At 44.4% G+C, this 27,585-nt stretch overlaps 1 protein-coding gene across 7 annotated transcripts in view; it reads right to left on the bottom strand.

Moving 5' to 3' along the window:
* The window catches only part of LOC147025717 (LIM domain kinase 1-like), a 61,552-nt gene extending 51,514 nt beyond the window's left edge, over window positions 1-10,038 (bottom strand). For 6 of the 7 annotated variants that reach the window (XM_085880413.1, XM_085880409.1, XM_085880412.1 and 3 more), the window contains exons 1-4: window positions 9,824-10,038; window positions 5,071-5,161; window positions 318-453; window positions 54-163 (exon numbers count right to left, since the gene is read on the bottom strand). In XM_085880413.1, the coding sequence (XP_085736539.1) occupies window positions 54-163; window positions 318-453; window positions 5,071-5,161; window positions 9,824-9,869 (383 nt within the window). In that variant the 5' untranslated portion in view covers window positions 9,870-10,038. The remainder of the gene's footprint in view (window positions 1-53; window positions 164-317; window positions 454-5,070; window positions 5,162-9,823) is intronic. The other variant, XM_085880410.1, reaches the window with a different exon arrangement.
* Window positions 10,039-27,585: the final 17,547 nt, after the last annotated feature.

The raw sequence follows: 27,585 nt of genomic DNA, 5'->3' as shown, positions 1-27,585 counted from the left end.
GTCTATTGATTCACTATGTCAAGCTCCAACATCAAAATACACAGGAAACTCACCAGTAAAGGTGCACTTGCTCTACCAAGGCATACGTGTCTCCGTCTCCAATGTGCAAGCCACATAAAGTGCAAACAAAACACTCTGGGTGGAACTTTTGTTCTCCTGCAACCTGTTACAACCGCACATGAGAGAGTCCCTTTGATAGGTCTTTAAAAAGCCCTCGTTTCAACCAAAATAATAAAGACCTTTTGAACAGGCAGAGTTATAATGATAATATAATTTCACATCAAAGGTGCCTCATGGGGGTTTAAAGTAGAACTGACCATAACGAGTCCAGTCATAACTTGGGAGCATGCATGACATGGGAGGCCATAGAGTCGCCAGAAATCTTTGGTGCAGTAAAGGAGGCCGTCCCTTTCATGGTACCACTCGGACAAACAGGCATCGCACTCACTGCAACTGAGGACGTTGAAAATGAGAGTCAACGGGCAAAGACCTGATGAGTTAAACACAAAGTGAAGCATTTGCATAGCACTGGCTACAATTTATATAAAAAGGGTTTTCACGGTTACCCATGATGCAATTGTGATTGGAGGAGTATCGGTCTAATAAACAAGGAAGAGAACATAGTGGAGGGCAAAACAACATTTTCCAAGAAAAAGGAAGAATGAGATTTCTGCTGTGTCTCAGATTGCCCAAATAAAACGTGGGAACGACAAAACTACAAAAATGAGATTGTACAAAAGGATATTTTAAGTGTTAAACCGCCCCACCCCTCCCCCTCTCCCCCCCAAAAAAACAAACGGTACAAGTTGAGGATTTGATAGAATCTAATAGAGTCCGAAAAGTTGGGAGAGAGTTTGCTTTGAGGAAACGGTTGCAGATTTATCCTCCAAGTTATAGATTGTCACCGTGGCCTGGATTTTCAAAACGATTATCCGATCAACACCTGTCAAATACCGACATTTATAACATCTTGACGACAGATTACAATACATGCAGGGTTAATAGGATCTTTTCAGGAGCCAAGGAAGTTTTCATGACCACACGTACGTGAAGTGAAAACGAATGGGGTTAAGCAGGTGTCCACATACAGCAGTTTTTGATCGAGGAAAGAAAACTTAATCAAATTAATCGGTACATTTTTAACACGAATCTGAAAACAAACCTGTACTTCAGTTCTGAATTTGTCCTGATTGTACGTGCACATAAAAGGAGCGAGACAATTTTTATTATTATAATATATTTTTAGATCCTCGTGGAGGATCTCTAAGTCTTACTCACGTTGTTGTTCTTCATCTTCTTCTTGTGGACTTTTTTGTTTCACACCCTACAGTTTTCATCGAAACTTCCTGAAACTTGGCATATACAAGTAAAAATACCCTGCGCAGACAGTAACGATCTCCGATTTTGAAAATTCCTCCCCCCAAAAAAGTTATGACGTCAAAATATCTCTGCTAATGGAAATCGCCTAAGAAATTATCTCCAAAACTAAAGGCCCAGTCACACCTTGACGTTTTAGCCAGGAATAGCAACGTAAAAAAATGCACGTAAAATGTTGGCGTACGCTGAAGTTGAGGTTTTTTTTAAAGTTTTGGTCGTATTCATAACGTGTTGGTTGTATGCATAACGTATTAGTAACAGGCACAGAATTTTTGGTTGTCTTATAGATAACTTATACCAACGAATGCTTAGCCTGTTGTCGGCGTTCACAACCTATGCCCAACGATAGTTTAACTTAGTCATAGCGCGCTGCACGTATCGCCGACGAACTCGTGGCGTTCTCTGTTAAAAACCTGCCGCACGCAGATTTAAATCATAACCGCCTGAAAATTGGAAGTGTCAACATCGCAGTCACACCTTGAGGATTTAGCCAGCGTATGCCGACCTATGAAAAATGTGTCTAAAATGCTGGGACACGTCGAATACGGAATGGGTAAGTTGTGTATACGTTAGGAGCACGATGAAAAACAATGAAGTACGCTGGCATATTACGTGGTACGTCTAGTACGTCGTGAAATTTCAAGTATGCTGAAAATTTTACGACGTACTCGACGTAAGGCTCACAAGTTCCGCATACGCTGGCATAAGTTCTCGGCACGCTCCGCAATCATTTACACACATCGGCCACACGTTACTTGTAAGTTACTCATAAGTCGAAACACGTCGAGGTAATGCTTAGCATACCTGAAACTTAATTTTTAACCTACAAGTAACGTGCTTTGAACCTATTAGTAGCGTGCTTTGAACCTATGTGTAACGTATCTCAAACGCACATTGGCGTATGTAGACGAATTTGATTGACATCTTCCGGACGACCACATAACTTACAGCTACCGTATAATGGCGTATTGGCAGCGTTTAGGGGAATTGATATATACAAATGGGCTTCACAAGAGGAACCCATCAGTGTTCCAGACTCCATGTTGAGTAGATGTCAATGTCAGTAGCAGTGGCAGTAGCAGTAGTAGTAGTAGTAGTAGTTCGAGAGAATTTAGTGATGTCGATGTTATTAGTAGTAGTAGTTCAAGAGAATTTAGTGACGTGGATGTTATTAGTAGTAGTAGTTCGAGAGAATTTAGTGATGTCAATGTTAGTAGTAGTAGTAGTAGTAGTAGTAGTAGTTCGAGAGAATTTAGTGACGTGGATGTTATTAGTAGTAGTAGTTCGAGAGAATTTAGTGACGTGGATGTTATTAGTAGTAGTAGTTCGAGAGAATTTAGTGATGTCAATGTTGGTAGTAGTAGCAGTAGTTCGAGAGAATTTAGTGATGTCGATGTTGGTAGTAGTAGTTCGAGAGAATTTAGTGATGTCGATGTTATTAGTAGTAGTAGTTGGAGAGAATTTACAGATGTCGATGTTGGTAGTAGTAGTAGTAGTACCTTCAAGTAACGTGTTGCAAAGTGTGAACAACGTTCATGTAGCGTGCTTGCAAAATGTTACTCATAGGTTAGAAATAAGTTTCGGGTACGCTAAACATTACCTCGACGCGTTGCGACTTATGAGTAACTTACAAGTAACGTGTGTCGACGTGTGTCAACGATCGCATAACGTGCCTACAACTTATGGCCAGCGTTGCGGAACGTGTGAGTCATACGCCGGCATACGTTGTAAAATTTCAAGCATGAAAAAATTCGAGGAAAAACCAAAAGTTCAACGTTTAAAGCCAGCGTACAACGACGTATGGCAGTGTTTTTCACCCTGCTCTTAATGTTATCAAAACTTACCCATAATGTATTCGACGTGTACCAGCGTTTTAGACAAATTTTCCAAAAATCGGCATAAGCTGGCTAAGACATCAAGGTGTGACTGGGCCTTAAGCAAGCTTTTTGAATTCTGTTTGCGGGAATTGAACAGGGCATTAGCAGAGATGAATTACCGCACATATGATACATCACGATGACATATCAATTTTTATGACGTCATTCCTATTTTTTGTTTCACAACCCAGAATTTCCATCGGATCTTCGTGAAACTCGCCATGTATATGCAGAAAGCCCACACGCAGGCAGTAACCATCTCCGATTTTGGAAATTCTTCCTAGAAAAAAGTTGACGTCATAATATCGCCGCTAATGGAAATCGCCTATACCATTATCTCCGAAACTAGGCAAGCTGTTTGAATTTTGTTTGCGGGAATCATGCCGGGCATTAGCACAGATAATTTATCGCAAACCTGATACATTACAATGATGTCATATTCGTTTTTATGACGTCATCATTAAGACGACGAGGATCTTAGCTCATTTGAGCTTGTTTTTTTTTTAACTCTGCCTAACCCTAACGGCATTCCAAAAAAAAAATTGAAAATTATTTCAAACAGGAAACACTGTTTTTAAGGACATCAGAAAGGACACAAAAAACAGGCACGAAGCACTAATGTAATGTGTTAAACAAAATGGTGTTTAAAAACAACAAAAAATGGCAGCAAACTTCTGAATTTATATTTTTAATACAACCTTTAAAATTTTTATTTTATTTCAGTCAAATATATATATATATATATATATATATATATATATATATATATATATATATATATATATATATATATATATATATATGAACACTGCAAAACACAAATCACCTTTTTGCCACTTTCAAAAACCTTCTGTTTAGCAGGACAAACATTAGGGCATTTTACATCATCTCAACAAATCAAAATTGTTGCTCGCAGACACCATGCATGTCACTTTTTCTTCTTCTCAAGACTGTGTGGAGTAAGGTGTTCTCAGGTGTAGTTTGAAATATTTTACTTGTTGATAAAGCAAAATCTACAGTGTCACAGATAATGAATTGCAAAATCTTACTTTTCAGACACAATGGATGGTATTTCGAGAAGGCCTCATTTTTATTGCTGCAAATTATTAAATCCTCCGTTAACTGATTAAACTCAAAGGACTTTGCATGTTAAAGATCAACATCCAGTAAGAGGGAAGTACATTATACAGGAAAGCATCGAACAGACAATGTAGAGAAAAGTTTTACAATCAAATGCACAGATTTAACATGGCCGTCTTGGGATATGCTGAGATGGCAGGAAGTGTGAAAATGTTTTACTTCTGAGCTGAGGGTCGTACAGGATGCTGAGTACATGTTCAGTTTTAAAATGTTGACACCTTTATCACTTTTTAAATTTCTGGGCCCATCTCTGGTGAACCCTGAATATTCAGCTTTCATCAACATCAGGGTGAGCGACTGCTTTTCATCCACCTCCGAAGTTCTCAATGTTGGATAGCATAGATCCCTGATACTCCTCCAAACAATAAGGCAATCTGGATCTCTTGGCCTGCCTGTGGTCCTTTCTTACAATGGAAATGCTTAATGACTCATACAAAAATCACCAAACGTTGCCCTTTTGGCACTGGTACCGATTAGCCTCTCCAAAAGTCATAACTTTGACATCTTTCCAAGATTGATACTGTGGCAAACGAGTAGAAATATTGGAATGTACCAGAACTCCGCCAAGCCATTGCATGATGGGAAACCGAAATAGAGTGCAAGAAAAAAAAGAAAATTCATACAGGTGGAAGTATTTTCACCACACAAGGGAGCATGATGCTTTTGGGCGACAAACCGGAAGCAGTGGGGATGCCAACAACCAGCGACGGCAGACAAAAAGTTTTCCTCATCTATTTGTTGCCCACAGCCGGCACACCTTCGATTTCCTGCATGACAACAAAATTGAAAAGCACAAGTGTACACAAAAAACCCCCAAAACAAATAAAACAATTTGTTGTACAAAATGTACAATTGCAGGATTAACCAGAGAGTTGGTGTCAAAGCCACCGAATGCTCACCTGTTTATACATTTGTCGTTTTGAAAAGACGAGTCTAATAATATTTTTTATAAAGCATTGCAGTGAAGTCTGATCCAAATAATTTTAAAGCAATATATGTATATTGTAATCAGTAAAAAATAGTGTGGTAGATAAAAACATTAGAAAGGAAATAACTTGCACCAAAAACTTTAACATTTTCACGCTCACGCTGACGCTCACGCCGGGGGTATCGCTATAGCTCTCTGTTCTTCGAACAGGCGAGCTAAAAATAACATTTTGCAAAATTTTGATTCAACAACATATGTAACCAAAATGAAGGCTTCCTCTAACCACTGTACAAGTGTACATGTTCAAAATATTTTACACCACCACCACCTCTCGTCTACCCAACCCCCACAGCCAGTGATAAACGAATGTTTACATGATGTGTAATAAAATTCAACTCTTAACCAAGCTAAATACAAACATTTAGTGGTGACCAGAAGCCTGGTGTCGGCTTAACGGTTAGGGTTGTGGGCTTGGGATCTTAGGGTCCCGAGCTCAAGCCCCGTCATCCATTGAATCAACACCAGGTGGGGTTGACTCAGCCTGTCATTCTTCCAAGGTCGGTGACATGAGTACCATTGAACTGGTAATAGAGGTATTGTATCAGCAGTGCCCCCATACTCGGTAGCAGTGGCGATGTACCATTATTTATAGCTAGTTGAAAGTATGAAATCATGCGACCACAAGTGGAAGTATAACAAAACAAACAAACAAAAAAAAATTGGTGACAACGTAAGATAGTTTACAGCCTCCTTTCATTAATACAAAGGACTCTCAATATTAAGCTGATTTTCTGGCCCAGCTGTTGCATGAAGCAATCCACAAAAATCCCTGAGGCATGTCGATGCCCCCACTTTGAACTGCTGGCTGCATGAAAATGTATAATCAGCTGACACGGCATGAGTTGCACTGGCCATCATTCCTAAGGGTTGGTTCACACAGTTGAGTCATCCAATCTTCAGCCCAGACTTTGCCTTGAGTGACTATTATATGCAGGGTGATTTTTTTTTAATTTGAGAACCATAAATAATTAATATCTGTTGGGAACCTAATATTTCGTGTAAATGTAGCCTCATGTTACAGAAACACGCGACGTGATCCACACAAATGATTACCTCAAATGAAGTGCTGAAAGTGTTCACCATCATGCTGCAGACAAATTCATTCTCCTCCGACACAGTGTTAGATTCCTTGGGGAATATTGCTGATTGTTTTAATTTCCCTGCAGTGCGTGGATTTGTAGCGTACACCAAATGCAATTTGACATTCCCGAAAGAACGTATTCTTGATGTAATGTTTGACGAGAAACGCGCGTTCTTCTACAGTGAGAGCCATTGCATGTCTGAATGAACACTGTTAAACGTCACTGCCGGGTCACATGATAAATCGCGTTATTACTGATAACTCTGAGGATCAGGTCTCGTCTTTCTGTTACATGAGGCTACATTTACGCAAAATATTAGGTTCCTAACAGATATAGTTTTTAGTGTATGGGAATTATTTGGGGTTTTCAAACAATTAAAAGAAAAAGAAAATAAATCACCCTGTACAAGTCAACATCTGAAGTTTGAGCGTTTATAGTAACTGGTTTCAAGAGAAAGTTTTCTTGAAGTCCACCATCGACGAGTGCTTCAAAAGAGCAGTGAGAGGTTTTCTATTATCAGGGTAATGTTACTTTAAAGGAAAAACGGACTGGGTGCCTTGCAATGATGATGGGTGATTACATCGATACATGATCGTAGTCTTGTGCGGCATATAATCAATCTCTTTTGAATTCCAGAAGATGATCACCGTAACCCTGCAGGCTGACAACTGGGAGCAGAACTTATTCGATGGTGTAGATTCACAGTGCTTCAACTGCATTGACCATCTCGGTCTCAGGGCTCCGGTGGCGAACCCAAGTCTTACCACTGGTAACCAGACGCGATTCAAAACCCCAATGAATCAGCATTGAGGAGCTCCAGCAACTCTTCCACGGTGGCGACCTTGGGTGCTGAGGTTTTGAGACACCAATCCGGCAGAAACCTTTGACACGCCAAAATGTTTCTGGACCACGGTTTCAATGTTCCCAGAAGACGTACTCGTGCCAAACTGTTTTGCAAGTTCTGCAATCTTGATTCCTTGATCGGACGTTATCATTCCTTCCACAACAGAGATCGCTTCAAGACTGGTCATGTCCAACGGTCGTCTTTGATAGATTGTCAGTCATGCTACACCTTCCCCAGCATGTCTTTATGGTGCAAGGAGAGGAATCCTCCCCTCGTACAGCAACCGTATAATTGACGGACTTGCTTTGCAGGGATTCATTTGGACTCCGGCAAAATCCAAAGGAAGACACCAGACCGACGTTTACCTTGTGTAGTGCGAAGGGGCTGTGGAAAAGGTATTTGTTGTGCCAAGTCTCATCTGGATTGGTGTCAGGATCAAGGCTCAGCATACGAAAACCTCAATTCTGTGAACACTTTCTGACCTTTGACCCACTGTGGAATCAAAAGAAAACCACAAAAACCAATGTCCGTCAACTTCAATCTGCAGAGGTTGTGGGTCAGGTTCGATCTTGTCAATCTGGAACGGTTGAAGCGCAGACGCACGGAGAGCCAAAAACTGCAATTTTGTGGCTTTTAGACCTCCCCCCCCTCATGAAAACCCCCAAAAAGACTCAAATAAGATTTTATAGCAAACGCAGTGAGCTTCATACTTAACGCGTGCACATGAGAGAATAGGAAACAACAACACAATACCCCTGGCAATTTGGAATCCGTGTCATTGGCTATGACCCTTTTGCTTCAATTTTTTTTTGTCATGGGGAATGATGCATGCCGGGAGATAAAGGCATCGGTGGAGACATGAAAGACCCAAATATCAGACGTGGTGTATATTTCCTCCACTGATTTTAATAAAGATATCTCCCACATCATCAAAAAATAATTTTTAATCGTGATTTACGTTATTTGATCGCTGATCCCGAATCCAGGCCGAAGTAACCGGAAATTGCGTATACAGTTGTCAACAAGTTGTAGGTAAAGTCAGAAGCGAATGTAAGAAGACTACTACGTTTGCTTCTAGTATATATTTTTTTTTAGACGAGATCCTGTTCTAGGCGGTGTAGTTGTTGTTGTGAAGGTAATATATATATATATATATATATATATATATATATATATATATATATATATATATATATATATATATATATATATATATATATATTTTTTTTTTTAGATGAGATCCTGTTCTCGGTGGTGTAGTTGTCGTTGTGAAGATAATGTTGAGGTACATTGTTGAGGCAATATATATATTTTTTAGATGAGATCCTGTTCTCGGTGGTGTAGTTGTTGTTGTGAAGGTATTGTTGAGGATTTTTTTTCTTTTCCAGATGAGTTCCTGTTCTAGGCGGTGTAGTTGTTGTTGTTGTGAAGGTAATGTTAAGGTAATATTAATTTTTTTAGATGAGATCCTGTTCTAGGCGGTGTAGTTGTTGTTGTGAAGGTAATGTTGAGGTAATATATTAATTTTTTTAGATGAGATCCTGTTCTCGGTGGTGTAGTTGTCGTTGTGAAGGTATTGTTGAGGATTTTTTTTTTCTTTTCCAGATGAGATCCTGTTCTAGGCAGTGTAGTTGTTGTTGTGAAGGAAATGTTGAGGTAATATTAATTTTTTTAGATGAGATCCTGTTCTAGGCGGTGTAGTAGTTGTTGTGAAGGTAATGTTAAGGTCATATTTATTTTTTCATAGCAAAAAGACTTTAATTTGATATATTTAAGAAGTGAAGGCAAGAAGAATTCTACGTTCGCATCTAGGCTTTGCCTATTCCATATTATCTACCCATCCCTATCAGGCCATGGAATGGCATGGACAAAATGACCTTTATTTTATTTATTTATTTTTCACCTTTGACCCCTTTAAAAATCCATCTCAACATATTCATTCAGAAAATGATGGTGTGCGATTATTACTAGTTGGAAAGAAAGAGAGAAGCAGGAAAAACGAGGGCACTCGGTAGAGCGCATACCTCTGCCACGAAAACGTGTCGGGTCCAATCTCTGAACGAAGAATCACTTAAAAAAAATAATAATAATAAAATAATTAAATAATTCTCGTATCCGGATCCGGAATCGGATCTTCACCAAAATGGAATCGATTCTTCCTCGTCACACGCCCAACCTGTCCACCAAGTTTCGTTCGAAGCCGTCCACAACTTTTTGAGATCAACACACACACACACACACACACACACACACACACACACACACACACACACACACACACACACACACACACACACACACACACACACACGGATTGGAGAGGTAACTTGAGACGGAGAAGACGACGAGAACTTCAACCAATCAGAAATGTTACAAAACGTCATTAACCGCTGGGTCGATTTTGGATACCACGACGGAGGTTTAACCCACTACCGTGGGAATTACCAGGCTCCAATGTTATAACCACTAAAAGTCTTCACACCAAATGAAGAAGTAACCGTCAGGTCACACGCACCTTCTTCTTCCCCCATGCCGGTATCAGAAAGGGAACAGCACCACATCGACAAAGCAGACCATCCCCGGCTCACCGGAGATCACCAGTCACAATGTACCATGAAATGGCCACCAAATTCGGCCGATAACCATCAGGCCAATCGCTACGTCAATTGACAAGTCAACCTCGTAGGCCCGAACGTCATTTCCTGTAACGAAGGCTTCTTCTTCTTCTTCTATACCACGTGGTTCATTGATTGGTTGGGTGGGTTTTAACATTCCGCGCATATATTATTTATAATAAAATATCTCCGATAGCCTAACAACATTATATATATAGGGCTAATTATTAAATTTGTCAATCCTTTGTTCAAGGGATAAAAACGTAATTTGAGTTGTTTCCTCTTCATTCAAGGACTTTCGGATAAGAAGCTCTGTAATTTAACTTCAATCGTGGAAGACAAAACACACAAGTGTCAAGGAAGAAAAATAACACGGGCATCGATAAGTGGGACTGCGATTATACACCGCCTAATCGAGCATTGACGCCTCTGATGAGAAATCTTCAATCCTCCCATTTTGGAACATAACAACGAGACGGAGCGATATCAGACAATGTTTTAATTTATATTGTTCGGTCGAACGTTCTGATCCCGCGCAAATTCCCATGGAACAAGTGGACTTAGTTTCTGCTTAATGTGAGAAGCTTTTCAAGGTGAAAAAGGCTTTTTAAACTCCTTTAATGTCAAACGTTTGGAACAACCTGTGAAAAGTGTGTTATACTGGCTGGAAAGGTGTCATACTGGCTGGAAAGGTGTGTTATACTGGCTGGAAAGGTGTGTCATACTGGCTGGAAAGGTGTGTTATACTGGCTGGAAAGTTGTGTTATACTGGCTGGAAAGTTGTGTTATACTGGCTGGAAAGGTGTTATACTGGCTGGAAAGGTGTGTTATACTGGCTGGAAAGGTGTGTTATACTGGCTGGAAAGGTGTGTCATACTGGCTGGAAAGGTGTGTCATACTGGCTGGAAAGTTGTGTTATACTGGCTGGAAAGGTGTGTTATACTGGCTGGAAAGGTGTGTCATACTGGCTGGAAAGGTGTGTCATACTGGCTGGAAAGTTGTGTTATACTGGCTGGAAAGTTGTGTTATACTGGCTGGAAAGGTGTTATACTGGCTGGAAAGGTGTGTCATACTGGCTGGAAAGGTGTGTCATACTGGCTGGAAAGGTGTGTTATACTGGCTGGAAAGGTGTGTTATACTGGCTGGAAAGGTGTGTTATACTGGCTGGAAAGTTGTGTTATACTGGCTGCAAAGGTGTGTTATACTGGCTGGAAAGGTGTGTCATACTGGCTGGAAAGGTGTGTTATACTGGCTGGAAAGGTGTGTCATACTGGCTGGAAAGGTGTGTCATACTGGCTGGAAAGGTGTGTCATACTGGCTGGAAAGGCGTGTTATACTGGCTGGAAAGGTGTCATACTGGCTGGAAAGGTGTGTTATACTGGCTGGAAAGGTGTGTCATACTGGCTGGAAAGGTGTGTCATACTGGCTGGAAAGGTGTGTTATACTGGCTGGAAAGGTGTGTCATACTGGCTGGAAAGGTGTGTCATACTGGCTGGAAAGGCGTGTTATACTGGCTGGAAAGGTGTCATACTGGCTGGAAAGGTGTGTTATACTGGCTGGAAAGGTGTGTCATACTGGCTGGAAAGGTGTGTCATACTGGCTGGAAAGTTGTGTTATACTGGCTGGAAAGGTGTGTCATACTGGCTGGAAAGGTGTTATACTGGCTGGAAAGGTGTGTCATACTGGCTGGAAAGGTGTGTTATACTGGCTGGAAAGGTGTCATACTGGCTGGAAAGGTGTGTCATACTGGCTGGAAAGGTGTGTCATACTGGCTGGAAAGGTGTGTCTTACTGGCTGGAAAGGTGTGTCATACTGGCTGGAAAGGTGTGTTATACTGACTGGAAAGGTGTGTTATACTGGCTGGAAGGGGACAAAGGTGTGTTATACTGGCTGGAAAGGTGTGTTATAGTGGCTGGAAGGGACAAAAGTGTGTTATACTGACTAAAAAGGTGTGTTATACTGGCTGGAAGGGACAAAGGTGTGTTATACTGGCTGGAAAGGGACAAAAGTGTGTTATACTGGCTGGAAAGGTGTGTTATATTGACTGGAAAGGTGTGTTATACTGGCTGATAAGGTGTGTTATAGTGGCTGGAAGGGACAAAGGTGTGTTATACTGGCTGGAAAGGCGTGTTATACTGACTGGAAAGGTGTGTTATATTGGCTGGAAAGGTGTGTTATAGTGGCTGGAAGGAACAAAGGTGTGTTATAGTGGCTGTAAGGGACAAAGGTTTGTTGTACTAGCTGGGACAAAGGTGTGTTATACTGGCTGGAAAGGTGTGTTATAGTGGCTGGAAGGGACAAAGGTGTGTTATACTGGCTGGAAAGGTGTTATACTGACTGGAAAGGTGTGTTATATTGGCTGGAAAGGTGTGTTATACTGGCTGGAAAGGTATGTTATAGTTGCTGGAAGGAACAAAGGTGTGTTATACTGGCTGGAAAGGTGTGTTATAGTGGCTGTAAGGGACAAAGGTTTGTTATACTAGCTGGGACAAAGGTGTGTTATACTGGCTGGAAAGGTGTGTTATAGTGGCTGGAAAGGTGTGTTATAGTGGCTGTAAGGGACAAAGGTTTGTTATACTAGCTGGGACAAAGGTGTGTTATACTGGCTGGAAAGGTGTGTTATAGTCGCTGCAAAGGACAAAGGTGTGTTACACTGGCTGGAAAGGTGTGTTGGACTAGCTGCTTTGGTGAATGTTTTGATTTAAAGACAGGTTGGACAAACAGTTGGTGGGACATGAAGGGGTGGTGTATGGGGAGGGGTGTGAATTTGATTCAGGAAATGGGGGAGGGGCGTGTGCCATCACCAAGCAGCTTGCAATCGCTCGCCAAGTCAGCCGTTCCTTATCAACCGTTTCGTTGAAGTGCTTTCTTGAGTGATTAAGCCACCTGACGAGCGTTCTCCAAGCTGCTTGGTGATGGAGCACATCCTGTTCTTGATTAAGCCACTTGGCGAGCGAGCGTTCTACAAGCTGCTTCGTGATGGAACACACCCTGTTCTTGATTAAGCCACTTGGCGAGCGAGTGTTCTACAAGCTGCTTCGTGATGGAACACACCCTGTTCTTGATTAAGCCACTTGGCGAGCGAGCGTTCTACAAGCTGCTTCGTGATGGAACACATCCTGTTCTTGATTAAGCCACTTGGCGAGCGAGCGTTCTACAAGCTGCTTCGTGATGGAACACACCCTGTTCTTGATTAAGCCACTTGGCGAGCGAGTGTTCTACAAGCTGCTTGGTGATGGAACACATCCCTAAACTTGATTAAGCCACGTGGCGAGCGAGCCTTCTACAAGCTGCTTGGTGATGGAACACATCCCTGAACTTGATTCAGCCACTTGGCGAGCAAGCGTTCTACAAGCTGCTTGGTGATGGAACACATCCCTGAACTTGATTCAGCCACTTGGCGAGCAAGCATTCCACAAGCTGCTTGGTGGTGGAACATATCCCTGAACTTGATTAAGCGAAGTGGCGAGCAAGCATTCGCCAAGCTGCTTGGTGATGGAACACACCCCTGAACTTGATTAAGCCACTTGACGAGCGTTCGCCAAGCTGCTTGGTGATGGAACACATCCCTGAACTTGATTAAGCCAAGTGGCGAGCGAGCGTTCTACAAGCTGCTTGGTGATGGAACACACCCCTGAACTTGATTAAGCCATGTGGCGAGCGAACGTTCTACAAGCTGCTTGGTGATGGAATACATCCCTGAACTTGATTCAGCCACTTGGCGAGTGAACGTTCTACAAGCTGCTTGGTGATGGAACACACCCCTGAACTTGATTCAGCCACTTGGCGAGCGAGCGTTCTCCAAGCTGCTTGGTGATGGAACACACCCCTGTTCTTGATTCAGTCACTTGGCGAGTGAGCGTTCTACAAGCTGCTTGGTGATGGAACATATCCCTGAACTTGATTAAGCGAAGTGGCGAGCGAGTGTTCTACAAGTTGATTGGTGATGGAATACATCCCTGAACTTGATTCAGCCACTTGGTGAGTGAGCGTTCTCCAAGCTGCTTGGTGATGGAACACCCCTGTTCTTGATTCAGTCACTTGGCGAGCGAGCGTTCTCCAAGCTGCTTGGTGATGGAACACCCCTGTTCTTGATTCAGCCACTTGGCGAGCGAGCATTCTACAAGCTGCTTGGTGATGGAACACACCCCTGTTCTTGATTATAAACTATGGCATTGGCCCAAGGATCTTTGGTGACCACATTGTTCATCGTTTCCTTCCATGTCAATGCACGATATGACCCCTCAATCAGAATTTCACATGAAAATGGTCTTCGCTTAAGAGAAGACCGGTCGATATTGAGGATTAGACTGTCTTGAAAACCTCACCTTGAAGATGCAATTATTTATTTCAAGCAATTAAATGTCCGAGTGTTTTGTGCACTCCTTCTCTGGGTGACATCAACACTTCACTTTGCACCTGATCTCAGTCATGGCCACAACAAGCTCTGATAAGTCCCACATTGAAGTAGCCTTGCAACCACAAGCCTTTAATTTGTCAATTATAACTCATCACCGAGAGAACAATGCATGTGACTGGTTTTGGATGACGAGGGCTGCGAGGATGGCCTCGAGGTACCCACACTCACCTTTAAGCCATGTAACCTGGGTTCGAATCCTGTCCCAGCTATAAACTGCCATCCCAGTGTTTCACCGGCAGGATGATTCATCAATTTGTGTGCTGTCCCTCGGATGGACCTTAAACTGGACATCTCATCTGCAGGCATTAGTTGGCGGACGTTTAAAACCCCATGGTATCCTTTGCGAAGAGTCGGCAAGCTATCTCCATCCAACACCATGAACAAATTCAAAATTCCTGTCCTAATTCCTACTGGGAAGGCAATGGCAAACCACCCAGGAGAGATTTAAAGGTTGAGTTGCCCTGTTTGGTAATCGTCTGTGAGCACGTAGCTTGTGGTGCTGAGAATCCCACGTGTGGATTTGCACATACTGTACTGTATGTCATAATCCATGCAAAAGTACATTGATCCTGTCTCCTGATGTCCTTGACATGAGCTACAGATACTGTCAAAGAACAAGAAAGCATGTTATATGGAGGGTTGGGACAAGGGGGAAGGTTATTTCTGTGGAATTAAATAATAACTAAAGGTACTTCTTGAGGAATAAAGTGAGTAATATATCTGGAACATCCTAACCCTAACAGCACTCAATGATGTAACCGTCACTTCCATGTTCGTAACCAGCAAACCCATGTGCACGCTCTCATTTACTAGAATTTCCACTTCCTAATTCCCAAGGAAATCCATAATCATTCCAATACAGATCACTTCAACTGGAACTTCCAAATCTGTTCGTATTACACGTGGGGACGTTCAAGAGTTTTGATGAATGAGACACAATAGGCCGAAGCACACCAAAAACACGTGCGTGTGTGCGTGCGTGCGTGCGTGCGTGCGTACGATGAAAACTCTCAAATCCGAATTCCTTGGGACCGAACAGTATTCGGATTACAGAATTTTTCGGATTCTACAATTTGAAAGTTATTTTGATTATTTTTTGTTTGCGAAGTCGAGGCTCATGGAAGAGCTAGAACACTGGATGGATCGGGATGCAACAGAACCAAAGAAACAGTCGAGAGAGGGGGGAAACACCAACCGCAGGGTTGAAGGACAGAGGGAGAGTTGGACAAACAATGGGTGTGGGGAGGAATGAGGGGTTGGGGAGGACACGTCGGGTGCTCTAATTACTGTGCAGTACTAACTAACCCAAAAACCTTCCTCGTTTCTGCTTCCACCAAGTGTAACGTTGATTAAGGTTGAGGAGGTTGGTGATTACATCGAAGTTGAAGTGCTTGGGGTGGCAACAGGAGAGGCAGGAGGCACTTCTTGTATTTCATCCATCGTCGGAGCTGAAGTGTTGATTTGGACAATTTCGTTGAAGAGTAGCTCAGGCTCAGTAACATCATGTACAGGTAGTGAATGGTCATTATGAAGAGGTCGAACTCGCACTTAGTTCATTTACAATGCTTGGTTATCTTCTTAAACATTTCCTGAAGAGTAATTTTCATAAAGGATATTAGTTTATCTTGGGTAAAGTAAATATATTCATTATTTCTTGTTGAGAGATAAAACTTCATTCCTTGCAAGAAGCTTATGTAGTTCTGCTTTTTTCTCTTCACCGTCACCATTATGTTCCTCATCGGAGTTCATAACTAGGTCAACAATCTCTTCATCCATCATCTGGCAGACCACAGGTGCTTCACTGTCACAATTCATCCACTCCATGATGTCATCTTCATGCACATCCTTGGCCACTTTGGTGTTCATACCCTTTGTATAACGTATCAAATCTGCTGCGTCAACCTTCTCACTTGAAAGTTTAAAACCTTCAGGTTGCTCATTGTCATCGAACATGGTAAGTGGCCATAAGTTATGCCATGCATTTTTCAATGTCGGTTCCGTCACCGAGTCCCATTTACGTGCAACTACCCAGATACAGCTATGGATGGTGAACTACTTCTTGAGTGTGGCCATCACACCGGCAGACAAATCGGTACGAAGCAGACGACGCATTCATTCCATGCTGCAAAGTATTCCCTGGTCCATTGGCTGAATCGGTGAAGTACAGTTAGGGGGAAGTTAGTGTTTGTTGCAAAAACATTTCTTAACTGGAATGCTTCAACATCTGGGTGTGCACAACAAATGTCCGGGAGAACAATCTTGCAATCATCCAACAGGCCCACCTTATCGCGGTGTTCCCGAGCCTCCACCGCAAAATGATTTTCAAACCATTGAGTGGTCAGTTCCTGAGTGATCCAGTTTATTAGTCCTGTAAATCACGGGCAACACCTTCACTCCCTTCAGAGCACAAGGACGAGCACTCTTTCCTATCAAGAACAACTTGCATCCGTATGTGCCAGCTGTGTTTGCATGCGCAAGAACAGTCACTCTGTCTTTCACTTCCTTTACACCTGACACTGTATGTTTATCTCCTCCAGCAAGCGTGCTCCTTGAAATGCAACGCCAAAACGAAAAGGCCAGTCTCATCAGCACTGCAAATCTGTTCCGGAGTTAAATTCTCATCTTGCATTAACTGTGAAAAAATGTTGATGGACTTCTCAGCAGCCTCTTCATCTGCAGACGCTTTCTCACCACTCGTTTTCAAGTATCGAATGCCGTGGCAGGACTTGAAACTCTGGCAACAGCCAGGTGGAGAATCACAAGGTGGTCCTTGAAGGTTTCCCATTTCTCTGATGCCGATTGTCCTATTGTTAGAGTCTCCTAATCTACAACATCACTCAACTCTCTCCCCATACCCTAAAAGTTTGCCTTCCTAAAAGCTAATAGCCTCACCATAGCTGTTAGCTTGAACTCTAACCTTTCACAGAATCTTTGTGCACACAATGTTATGGTCATTGATCCTAAATGCTCCCCTACCTCCACCTCCACCATATTGGGATCGTTACATAAAAGGAGGTTGAACACTGCATTCCCCCTCGGGGGCTTATCCACAAACTGGGTTAAAAAGCAATCCTAGACTAAAACTAGGAAATCCACATTCTGCTTTTGACGTTTGCACGTGGTACATGCTTGGGAGCCTCATTGGTATGCATTGCTGTCTGTGCTATTGCTGATGATTCGCCAATATGCGATGAAACCGGTCCGGTAGCTGAGGGGGTGTGAAGCATTGTGATTCTCATGTGTGTACGAGGTGTGAACGTCTTTCTAGCTGTGGAGGAACTCTGGGAAGGGTTTGAAACAGCAAAGTGCTTACCTTGCATAGACCTTTCTGGGCTGCTTTATGCAGCTTCTTCGGCTCGAGGAATGTGGGAGGTGTCAAATATATATATATATATATTTATATATATATATATATAAATATATATATATATATATATATATATATATATATATATATATATATATATATAAATATTGTTACGGTGTCGGGGTCGGCCGCTCGCCGACCGCTCTGACGGAGCCGCAAGTCGAGTCGGCCTGACCAATCGCCCGGAATATAGATCGCCACCCGGATAAGTCCGAGTCGATGGGTCCTTGTACAAGAACTGAAATACGCCAATGGGCAGACCACGTGGGGTAGGGTCGATTGCCAATCTTCAATTTACCTAAATACCCACGTGATTCAACTACCGGGGTATTCCACCCTCGACGGAACTCGTACGGAACAAGCCGCTTAAGCAGCTTGTCCCGTGCGCGATTCCGAGCGGCTTAATCGCCGAGAACCGTCGGTCCAAATGTCCCCCTTTTACGGCAAGCCAACGGCTTTCAAACTCCCAACACACGAAATGCTCAGTCAATAAAAGAATCGACGCGATGAGCTGAAAACATTTAACAATTGGGGTATTTATTAATAATAATGGGGAACTCGGGATGCACATAAGAGCAGAACTATACCGACTATACGAAATGCAATGCAAACATTTACAACACACAAAGCACTTAACAATTTCCTACTTATAAGATGGGCCAACAGATACACGTTCGCACACACACACACACCCAAGAAATGGTGGCTGAGGCCTTTAATAACAGGCTCCAGCTCGGAGGACAGGTGAGCTGAAACCCAAGACCTATCTCGAACCTCTCCACCTCGTGTGGTCTTCAAGTTGTTCGGACCCGGGCTCCAGCGAGAGCGAGCTGGACCCAATCGCCGTGAGCCGCGATCCTTCCCGACCTCCAGCGAATCCTCCCGCGCTTCTCAACACGTGCTGGTGAGACGAGGCGCCGATCCTTCCCATCGATGCGCTGCTTCCCCGAGGAACCACATCCAAGATGAGGTCGATGAGTCGCACCAAGCCGGGAACCAAACGGAGAACAAAGAGCTCCACGAACCAAGAAGAAGAAGCCACCACTCGCAGCTCGAGCCGAGTGACCAACTCGACTCTCTACCAAACAAAGCAGCTCGAAGCAAAAAGCTCTCCCGAGCCAAGCAGAAGCCGAAGCTCACTGAACCACTAAAGCAGAAAGCCTTCAAAAAGCCTCCTCCCGAGCCAGGCCGCAGCCGAAGCTCTCCCGAGCCAAGCAGGACTCGACGGCCTGCTGAGCAACTACTCAGCAGAAGCAAAAAGCTTCCGAAAGCCTCAACCCTAACCCAAGCCAAACAGGACCCGATGGCCTGCTGAACGACCACTCACTACAAAGAAAGGATCTCCTCTTTATCCTTCTCCGCCCTCTCCCCCACGCCCGGCGTGACTCATGCCCTCGTGATCCATCCCCTGCTCAACCACGGGTGGGAGGGACGTCTCCATTGTTCACTTCCTAACTATTAAATCGATCCGCAGCACATCTAATCGATTTCTAAACATTTAAACAATGGAAGGTGAGCTATCTTGGGAACAAGCACTTATCAACATTGCTGACTAAAGGAACCTGAATGTTGTGTGCATTCGAATTCCCAAATTCGTAACACTACCCCCTCCCCTTTTTACAGACTCATCCCGAGTCGTCAAATTTTCGTGTGACCAGCATGTGTAAGTTTTCCCCTAGTACGTTCTACCTTCGGATCCCTGAGTGCGACATTTCTTTATACGTGCCCCAAAAATAAATAACCTAATGCGCTGCGTAACTAACTAAACAAACTCTCACAGACTCGTTCGGACAACTTAACTAAAATTGCCGGCACGAAAACAAACATGCAGGTGAGGTTCCATGTATTTACAATTTTCATTTGACTTATCCATTATTTAACCATGGCCCAGAACTTGTGGTCTGTGAAAGGGGAGAAGGTAAAAGTCATTTCAAAGTTCATTGATGCAGGGGAATGGATGGAGATGGTCGCAAAAAACAAATGATGTTCCTTCCTGCAAAACTGGATGTTCCTGGCACACATGGTGATGGATGGACACAGGGGCAAACGCAAACAAGGGCTAGCAGGCATGGGTCATGGCAGAGGCAGGCAAACTAGGCATGGCAAGGCAAACCCATGCAGAACAGGTGGCTGCAGCACAACAGGTCGGCAGGTGAAGCTGGCCAGCCTCTGGTGTGGTTCCATCAGGTCTGGAGGGAGTGCGGTGGTGCCGGCCGCTTTGAAGGCGGGCTTGGGACGAGCCTACTGTCTCCCCCCACTCTATCGCCTTTGCCTGTCTCTGTCCATACCCACTCCCTTAATTTGCCACAAAACACAACAAAATTAAGCACCTCTTTATTTTTATTTCCCTTTTATAATCGGCTCCCTAACCCCCTTTATCGTCATTGTCCGGCTAGCCTATCATGTCCACCTAGCCTACTCCCAACCCCTACGTTCTCTCTCTGGAGGGGAATAGGGAAAGACCAGCGTCCTGTCTCGAGGCCCAGCATAGCCTCAGAATGGCCTCCTCAGAGTTCAGCAATCTACCAAGGTGAGTTCAGCGGCATACAACGAGCGAAGGGATGGATGGTGCGAAGGGGTACATCTATCTCCCCTAACATTCATTAACCTGAAACTACCCCGGGGCTTTCCAAAAACGCCTCACTTTAAAACTATCGGTTCTAAAAACCATGATTCCAGTCACCTGTGTTGGTGTCCATTATAAATTTGGGCCTTGCCCTCAAATTTTCATTCGTGCCCTGACACAATTTCCTGGCTGGGCAGCGTGGCTCAACTGGCAGGAACTCCCCCTCTGCCGAACTCTAACATGGCACCCCCAGGCCCGCAGGCTGCCTCTGAGCCGAGCTGCTCCCTATAAACGTGCGGGGTTGCCCTCTCTGGCATTGCCCCCCTTCGATGCCCACGTGGCATGTTGATGCCCAGGGTCCCTTTCCGAGGGTCGCCCGTGCTCACTACACTGCCCCCGTGGCATTCTGGCGCTACGGGTCCCGTTTCCGATGGGTCGCCCGTGCCCACGACACTATCCCGGCCCCTCTTGGGCCCTTGGCCTACTCTGGCTGACTAGTCCGGTGCCCGGGGTGCCCACTAAACAAAACTCACCTTTCCACAGCCACGCTCCCAGCCGGTCCATTAACTTTTGCACCCCTCCAAACGGGTTTCCTGCCTTCTCTCGACACCAACAACAAAACGACCTCCTTTTAGTCAATTTGAATAACCCACCAACTAACATTAACACCAACTAACATTAATGAGCAAAAACACTTATTTAGATCCACTTACAAGATGGGCCCACACGCAGACACACACACAAAATGAAAAGAAACCCAGAGTCTTTATTGGACCCTCGCAGCCATGGAGAGAGACAAGCTGGGGGTCAGAGTTCGGTGGTGTACCTGACCGTTGGAGGAAGGCCATGCTCCGCGATGCGGCACCTGACAAAGGTCGTTGGTCCGGTCCCCAGTCGCACGTAGGGACTCGTTGTTCGTGGCGGAGCTCGGGTGGTGAACAATCGGGGTCCACGGAGGGAGGTCAGGGTTGCTCTGTCCTTCCTTAAAACTACTCATAGCAGCCACCGTGAAACTCCAGAACCCCGTACAGCCACCGTGAAACAAAACTGACTGCTTACAGCCACCGTGAAAGCAAACTCGACCCGTTACAGCCACCGTGAAAGCAAACTCGACCGGACCCCCCTTTTACAGAGAGTCTCGGAGAATTTATTGGCCTCTCTCCACGGGGCCTTTGGTGAAAACGCACCTCGCCCCCAAGGTGAAATTGAATTAATGGTTGAAAACGCACCTCGCCTCTGATTGGACAGTGTCCTCTACCCCACCTTTTCGGGCGGGGCCTCTGCCCCTGCCAGGAGACCCCAGTTACTCCTCCACGTGGCTTCGCTCTTGACGAGTAACAGTGTCAGCACCGCGAAGGTCATCGTACAAGAGTTACAACGTTCGTGGGAGCTGATAACTGGAACCGCGAGACCTCCTCTCGGCAAGTCAAGGTACGAGCAGCCAGCGGGTGGTGATGGGCCGAAGGGGTCATGCAGATGGGATGGTTTTTAGATGCAATAACCTAACTAAAAGAAATCGCAACGCACGCCTTTGATTCTCCCACGAAACAAAAAGAAGGTGATCTGACTACACACATACTTAACGACAGAAGTGACTTTTGGGACATCTGTATGTTGAATGCTTGTGGTTTCCAGATCCATAACAATATCTATCGATATATATATATATATATATATATATATATATATATATATATATATATATATATATATATATATATATATATATATATATATTTACATTTATATTGTTGCGGGCCGGCGGGGTCGGGTGAGAAGATCACTCGGTATGTCGATTCCCACCAGACTCCCCGGAATGCTCACGGCCGTCGCCCATGGATAATTCCGTAACGCGGCGGGTCGCTTAACCAACCGTGGGCGCCAATACCTCAACCGCGTGGAATAGGGTCCTCCTGTCTGGAATCAAGTTACCTAATTAACCACACGGTTTCGACTACCGGGGAACCACGCCCTCGGTATGCCTTGTCCGAACCAGATCACTCTTCCAACTACCGACTACCTTTCCGGATCGGATGCATTCGAGCGGCACTGCCAAAGACGTACCGACTGGAAGGAACAGATTGTTGGGAATAAAGACCCAGTTAAACTTAGATCCGAACCATGCTGGACCAATGGAGGAAAAGACAAAGGCAAACTGGGAACATCTCTACAATTATTTATTTACAATAAGCGAGGAAAAGCATGTGGCACAACAAAAGGTTTATTGGAGATGTAATGCAGGGAAAGATGAGAGAGGTGTGGCGTGCGACAATTATACAAGCAACTTACAAAAGCAGACACAGTGCAGACTTAACGCGAGATTAATAAAAGCAATAACAATCACAACAATGAATATCTTATGCAGGCTTATCTAACGGATTGGCGCCAACACACTCAGACACACACTCAGACAAAATAAACCCAATGAAAGGCAAAGGACTTTTGCAGCCAGGGAGGGAGAGAGTTGAGGTCACAGTTTTTGGTACCTGAGCGTTTCGGGGGGGAGGGATGCTCCGTGTTGCGGCACCCGACAAAAGCTGTGCAGTTCGGTACACAGCCGCACATGTGGTAATCGTGTCTGGCGGAGTCCAAAGAGGCGAGAGATGAGCAGTAGCAGGACTAGACAAGAGGCTTGGTCGAGGTCGTGTGGGCGAGGACCAGTACAGTAGGTGGGCTGTCGAGCTGAGACGTAGGCAGAGCCAGGCAGCAGGAACACTTTCACAACAATTCTCTTCAACCTCTCCAACTTGCAATTCTCTTCAACGACCAAACAACTCGCAATTCTAACTCGACCTCTCCAACGACCCGTAAAACCAACTCGACACAACTCTGAGGATTGCTCCGTACTTTATCGATCACGGTGTTCGGGGAGGAGCCATGACGAAACCGACGTCATCGTCCGATCCGAGCATTCTGATTGGACCGGGCCTTCATGTGGTCCGCCTTTCTGGGTGGGGTTTCGGCCAGACGCTAGTTTGGCCCGCCCACCTGGGTGCAAAACGAACGTGATAAACCGCCCACGTCTGGTTTCGAGTAGATGGTGGAATACTCAAAGCGTCGGTCTACTCCATGGTGCATGTTGCGATTTTGCCTCAGAAGCGATCGTTGGGGAGGGTACCATGGGTTGTCGTGGATTTTGCCTCAGAAATGAAATGGAGTGGGGATAAAATAAATGGGAAAAATGATTTAATAAGCTAACTAAAGCCCATCGCAACGCACCCCCGTGTCTTCCCACTACACAAGGAAGGGATCTAACCAGGCCCGTAGCTAGGGCTCAGTATTAAGGGGGGCATATGAACTGGATGGGGGGGGGCACAATTATTATATTTAATATTTTTGATAACCCGGTATACTATTGTATTCATGTAGCATTGACACATCTATACTGAGGTTGCCGTCGCATACTAAGCAAATTGATCTCAGCTAGATTTAATATGTTCCGATGTTTTTGGCCTAAAATTATTCGAATGCAGGAGAGCTGCAACAAACTGGCACATTCACAATGCAGATATTCAATGATTAGACAATTGGCACCAATTCAGGTGCACTTATACAAGGTGTTGTGAAGAATTGGCATTAGAAAATTAATATACCAGAAATACAATGACTAAACGGGGGAGGTTGGCACCAGAATCAGTGCACTTTGAAATAAGATACAGTAGGCTATGACCTGCAATCATCACGTTAAACTATCAACAGCAAATACGACCAGCCTGAAGATACCACAAGGTCCGCATTTAAAGCAGTCAATTACACAGAGGTAAGGTTATGCACAAAGCACTAGATATGGGATATGCAAAGCACCAAACACAACATTTAACTTAAACATCAGAAGTACAAAGCAGCCGACCACGGCGGGTGCTGACCACAACCGCAACCACACGCACACACGCATCACCAGCAGTCACACACACAATCTGAACTCGTATAGTTTTTATACCACTGTACTCGCTGTCAGAAGAGCTGCAAGCGACGTGTCTCGGTGTGGAATCTTGTGAGGACCTTCTCCTTCCATTCATTCAGGCATTTACGTGTGAGGTCTCTCTCGAAGGCCAGCTGTACCAGTTGTGCCTTGCGTGCATGGCGCATGGACCGTCGATAGTCAGTGAAGACATTCCTCAATGTTGAGAATGAGTTTTCACACATGGCAGTGGACGCACCAAATGTTAATCCAAGTCTCATAGCAGTCACTACACTTGGCATGGCTTCCAGCGGTTTGTGGTATGTTGAGAGGAGTTTTTGTGTTGTCCATCTCTCATTTGGCTGCGTTTCTGTCTGTGAGCGAATAAACTGCTTTGCAACCACACACTCTGTTTCACTGATGGTTGACTTTGTTAATGTCATGATGTGCTGGAGCAAGTGGGGATCCAAAAACGTGCTATTTTCAGGATTCAAGGCAGCGAGTGAACGGGTGAGTTGTGTGTTGCGCTCACTGAAGCGCTGAGTGATCTCTCCAAGCACAGTGTCAATTGCGCTGTAAAAAACCCTCTGCAGTTCCGTCTTGTCATTGTCGTTGTTTTGTCCTGTAGTCTCCAAAACTACAAACTGTTCCAAGTTCTTATGCATTGTGCGTCTCCGTTTTGGTGGTGCAGGTGTAGAAGTGCGAGCATCGTTGGCCTTGTTCCACAGATCAGTGAACTCATCCTCAGAGCGGAGTTTCTTCACGCACTCTGTAGCACTCGCCACCAGTTCCAACCCCGTTAGCAAGTCCATGTCCTCTGCCTGCAAGAGTCTGTTAGGGCCATCTAACAACATCAGCAGTTTTTGTACAAAGATAGCAATGAACATGAAGGCAGGCCCAGAGACTTCCCGCAAAACCCAATAGCCTCCATCCTCATGTCTGCACCGTAGGCGCACTCTGCATCAATCTCCGACAGTAAGGATTTGATATCCTTAAAAGATCCTATGATCACAGACACGGTGGCTAAATGTCCCGTCCACCTTTGATCAAGAAGTCGTTTTAACTGCTCACCTTTATACTGTGCAGCAACAGTGGGCTTTCTGAAGAATTTGTACAGGCAACAACAAACCTCGAGGAAATCAGTGACAGCTTTCTCTGCTGCCAGTGCGTGGATAACTACCAGACGGTGTTGGTGATTTAAACAGTGCACATAGGGGATTTCTCTTTCCAATATCTCTTGCAACAACTTTTGCACCCCACCGTGCTTCCCAGCCATTACCGAAGCCCCGTCATACACCTGACTTAATATTTTTGACGTGTCAAGTCCTGTTTTTGTCAGCTCTGCAATTATTAGGTCTGTCAATGTTTTTGCATCTCCAGCGTCGGCTGTAGCTATTGTGAGTAGACGCTCTGTTGCTTCATTTGATGCCGATACAAAGCGAATGATGATTGATATGTTCTCACATTCAGTGGGGTCGCTCGTCCCATCCACCTTGATGGTAAACCACGATGTGCCTACTTCTTCCACGATGGCATCCGTCACAACATTACTCAATGTGCAGATCAGTTCATTCTGCATTTCCAGACTAGTATAGCTTGCGTTTCGTGGGATATGCTTTATTATTTCGGCTCGCTCGGTGTCTTTTTTGAGTGTGTAGTTTAAAAGCGAGAGGAAGAGCCTACTGTGCCCGTCTGACATATCCTCAAAATTATCAAGGCTCCCTCTAAAAGGTATCTGATTTTCGGTGAGAAATCCCACAACATCCATAAGAGCAGACACATAGTACCAGTTTCTATTTAGCTGGTCAGCATTGAGGAGTGTGGAAATCTCCTCACTACAATCGATGCGCCTCTCATTCTCCTTCCACCTCAAAACACAAGTTAAATGTTCCTTTGAAGTTGCGTGTTTGTGAAACCCCCTGCCTTTCTCAACGGCATGTTTCCAATTCCGGTAGCCTCACACTGTGAAAATAGAGTCCACTGGGCCACGTGCGGTGTTAAACTTCCTACATGGATAGCGGAATGCTGCATCTGTCTGCACACTGTATTTCAGCCATTCATTAGTCTGGTACCACGAGGACACAAACGAGCGACTCTTGTTCTACAACAGATGGTCAGGGTACCGCTGTAGAACAACTTGATTCGGTCTCTCACTTCCAAGATCATCGGGAAGCGGCTTGACAGTCACACCCGACCCCGAGGCCACCGCCGAGCGTGGAAACTCGGCTGCCTGCGCTGGGGCTACAGCCGCAGGGCTAACGTTGCAGGCTTGGCCAGGTTGGCCAGCTTACGTCGGTATTTCATCGACATGATCGTCTTTTCCTCCTCCTCCTCCAACTCCTCCCACAACATGTCTTTCATCATCTTTATTTTCGTTGCTTGCATTTTTTTTTTCCTTTTCTGAGCCATTTTCGTATATCCATCATCCACGTCTTTTTCTCCTGCTGCGAGCTCGTGCTCTGTGATTCGGCCCTCGTGACTCGCGTCACTATTCTCGCGACCCGCGTCACTATTCTCGCGACTCGCGAGATTTGACGGTTGACGGTTTTATTTATTAAATGATCCATGCATCAAAAACAGGTTTTATCTGCATAATTTCAAATGTAAGCACGATTGCAAACACACGTATTTTAAATTTTTATTATAAAATTACTTTTGTAAGATGGAGGGTTGACGGGTTGTGAAGGTCACGTGGTGCACGTGCACTTCATCTTTAATAATGTAAATTTATGTCTTTTCCTGAATCATATTATCATATTATGACGATATTACATTTATACCTAACTTACAACCAATCAGGTAACCTGCTCAATAGGGTCTCCATATCGAATACGCTGATTGGCTGTTCCTTAAAACTAAATGATCCACGATATATACAGTATAACCACCCACAACATCGACATTCGACACGAGGTCTTGGCTGCTGGTGTTGGTGCTTGTGTTATTATCTTTTATCTTGTGGGCTTGGACTGTATTGTCTTGCCAATTGCTTTTGGAGATGAGCTGGGAAGCGCACACTTATCTCTTGACTGTTAGTTATTCAAAGAAGGAAATTATTAAAGAACAGTTTATCCAAGAAGGCCTTATTATTCACCACGTTGAACATCTGGAATAAGGGTTTTAGTTCACACAGGTGAACTCTTAAACAGCAAGGTCACAGTGGGCGCTCGTCCTTAAACACCAAGTTGTTCACAGGGTGCAACAGTGTATAAATGGGTGGCGTACAAGTGGGGGGGGGCACCAGATGCGCCATGGGGGGGCATTGCACCCAAATGCCCCCCCCTAGCGACGGGCCTGGATCTAACTACATATATATCAATGGAATAACTGACTCGGGACAACTGTATGTTGTGTGCATACGGTTCCGAGAACCGTAATAATATATATATATATATATATATATATATA

Source organism: Eptatretus burgeri, chromosome 5, assembly GCF_056783735.1.
Source record: "Eptatretus burgeri isolate ZD-2024b chromosome 5, Ebu_testis_v1, whole genome shotgun sequence".
In the NCBI taxonomy this organism is placed as follows: domain Eukaryota; kingdom Metazoa; phylum Chordata; class Myxini; order Myxiniformes; family Myxinidae; genus Eptatretus; species Eptatretus burgeri.
The sequence above is the reverse complement of the archived record's forward strand: the minus strand, read 5'-3'. Positions and strand labels throughout refer to the sequence as shown.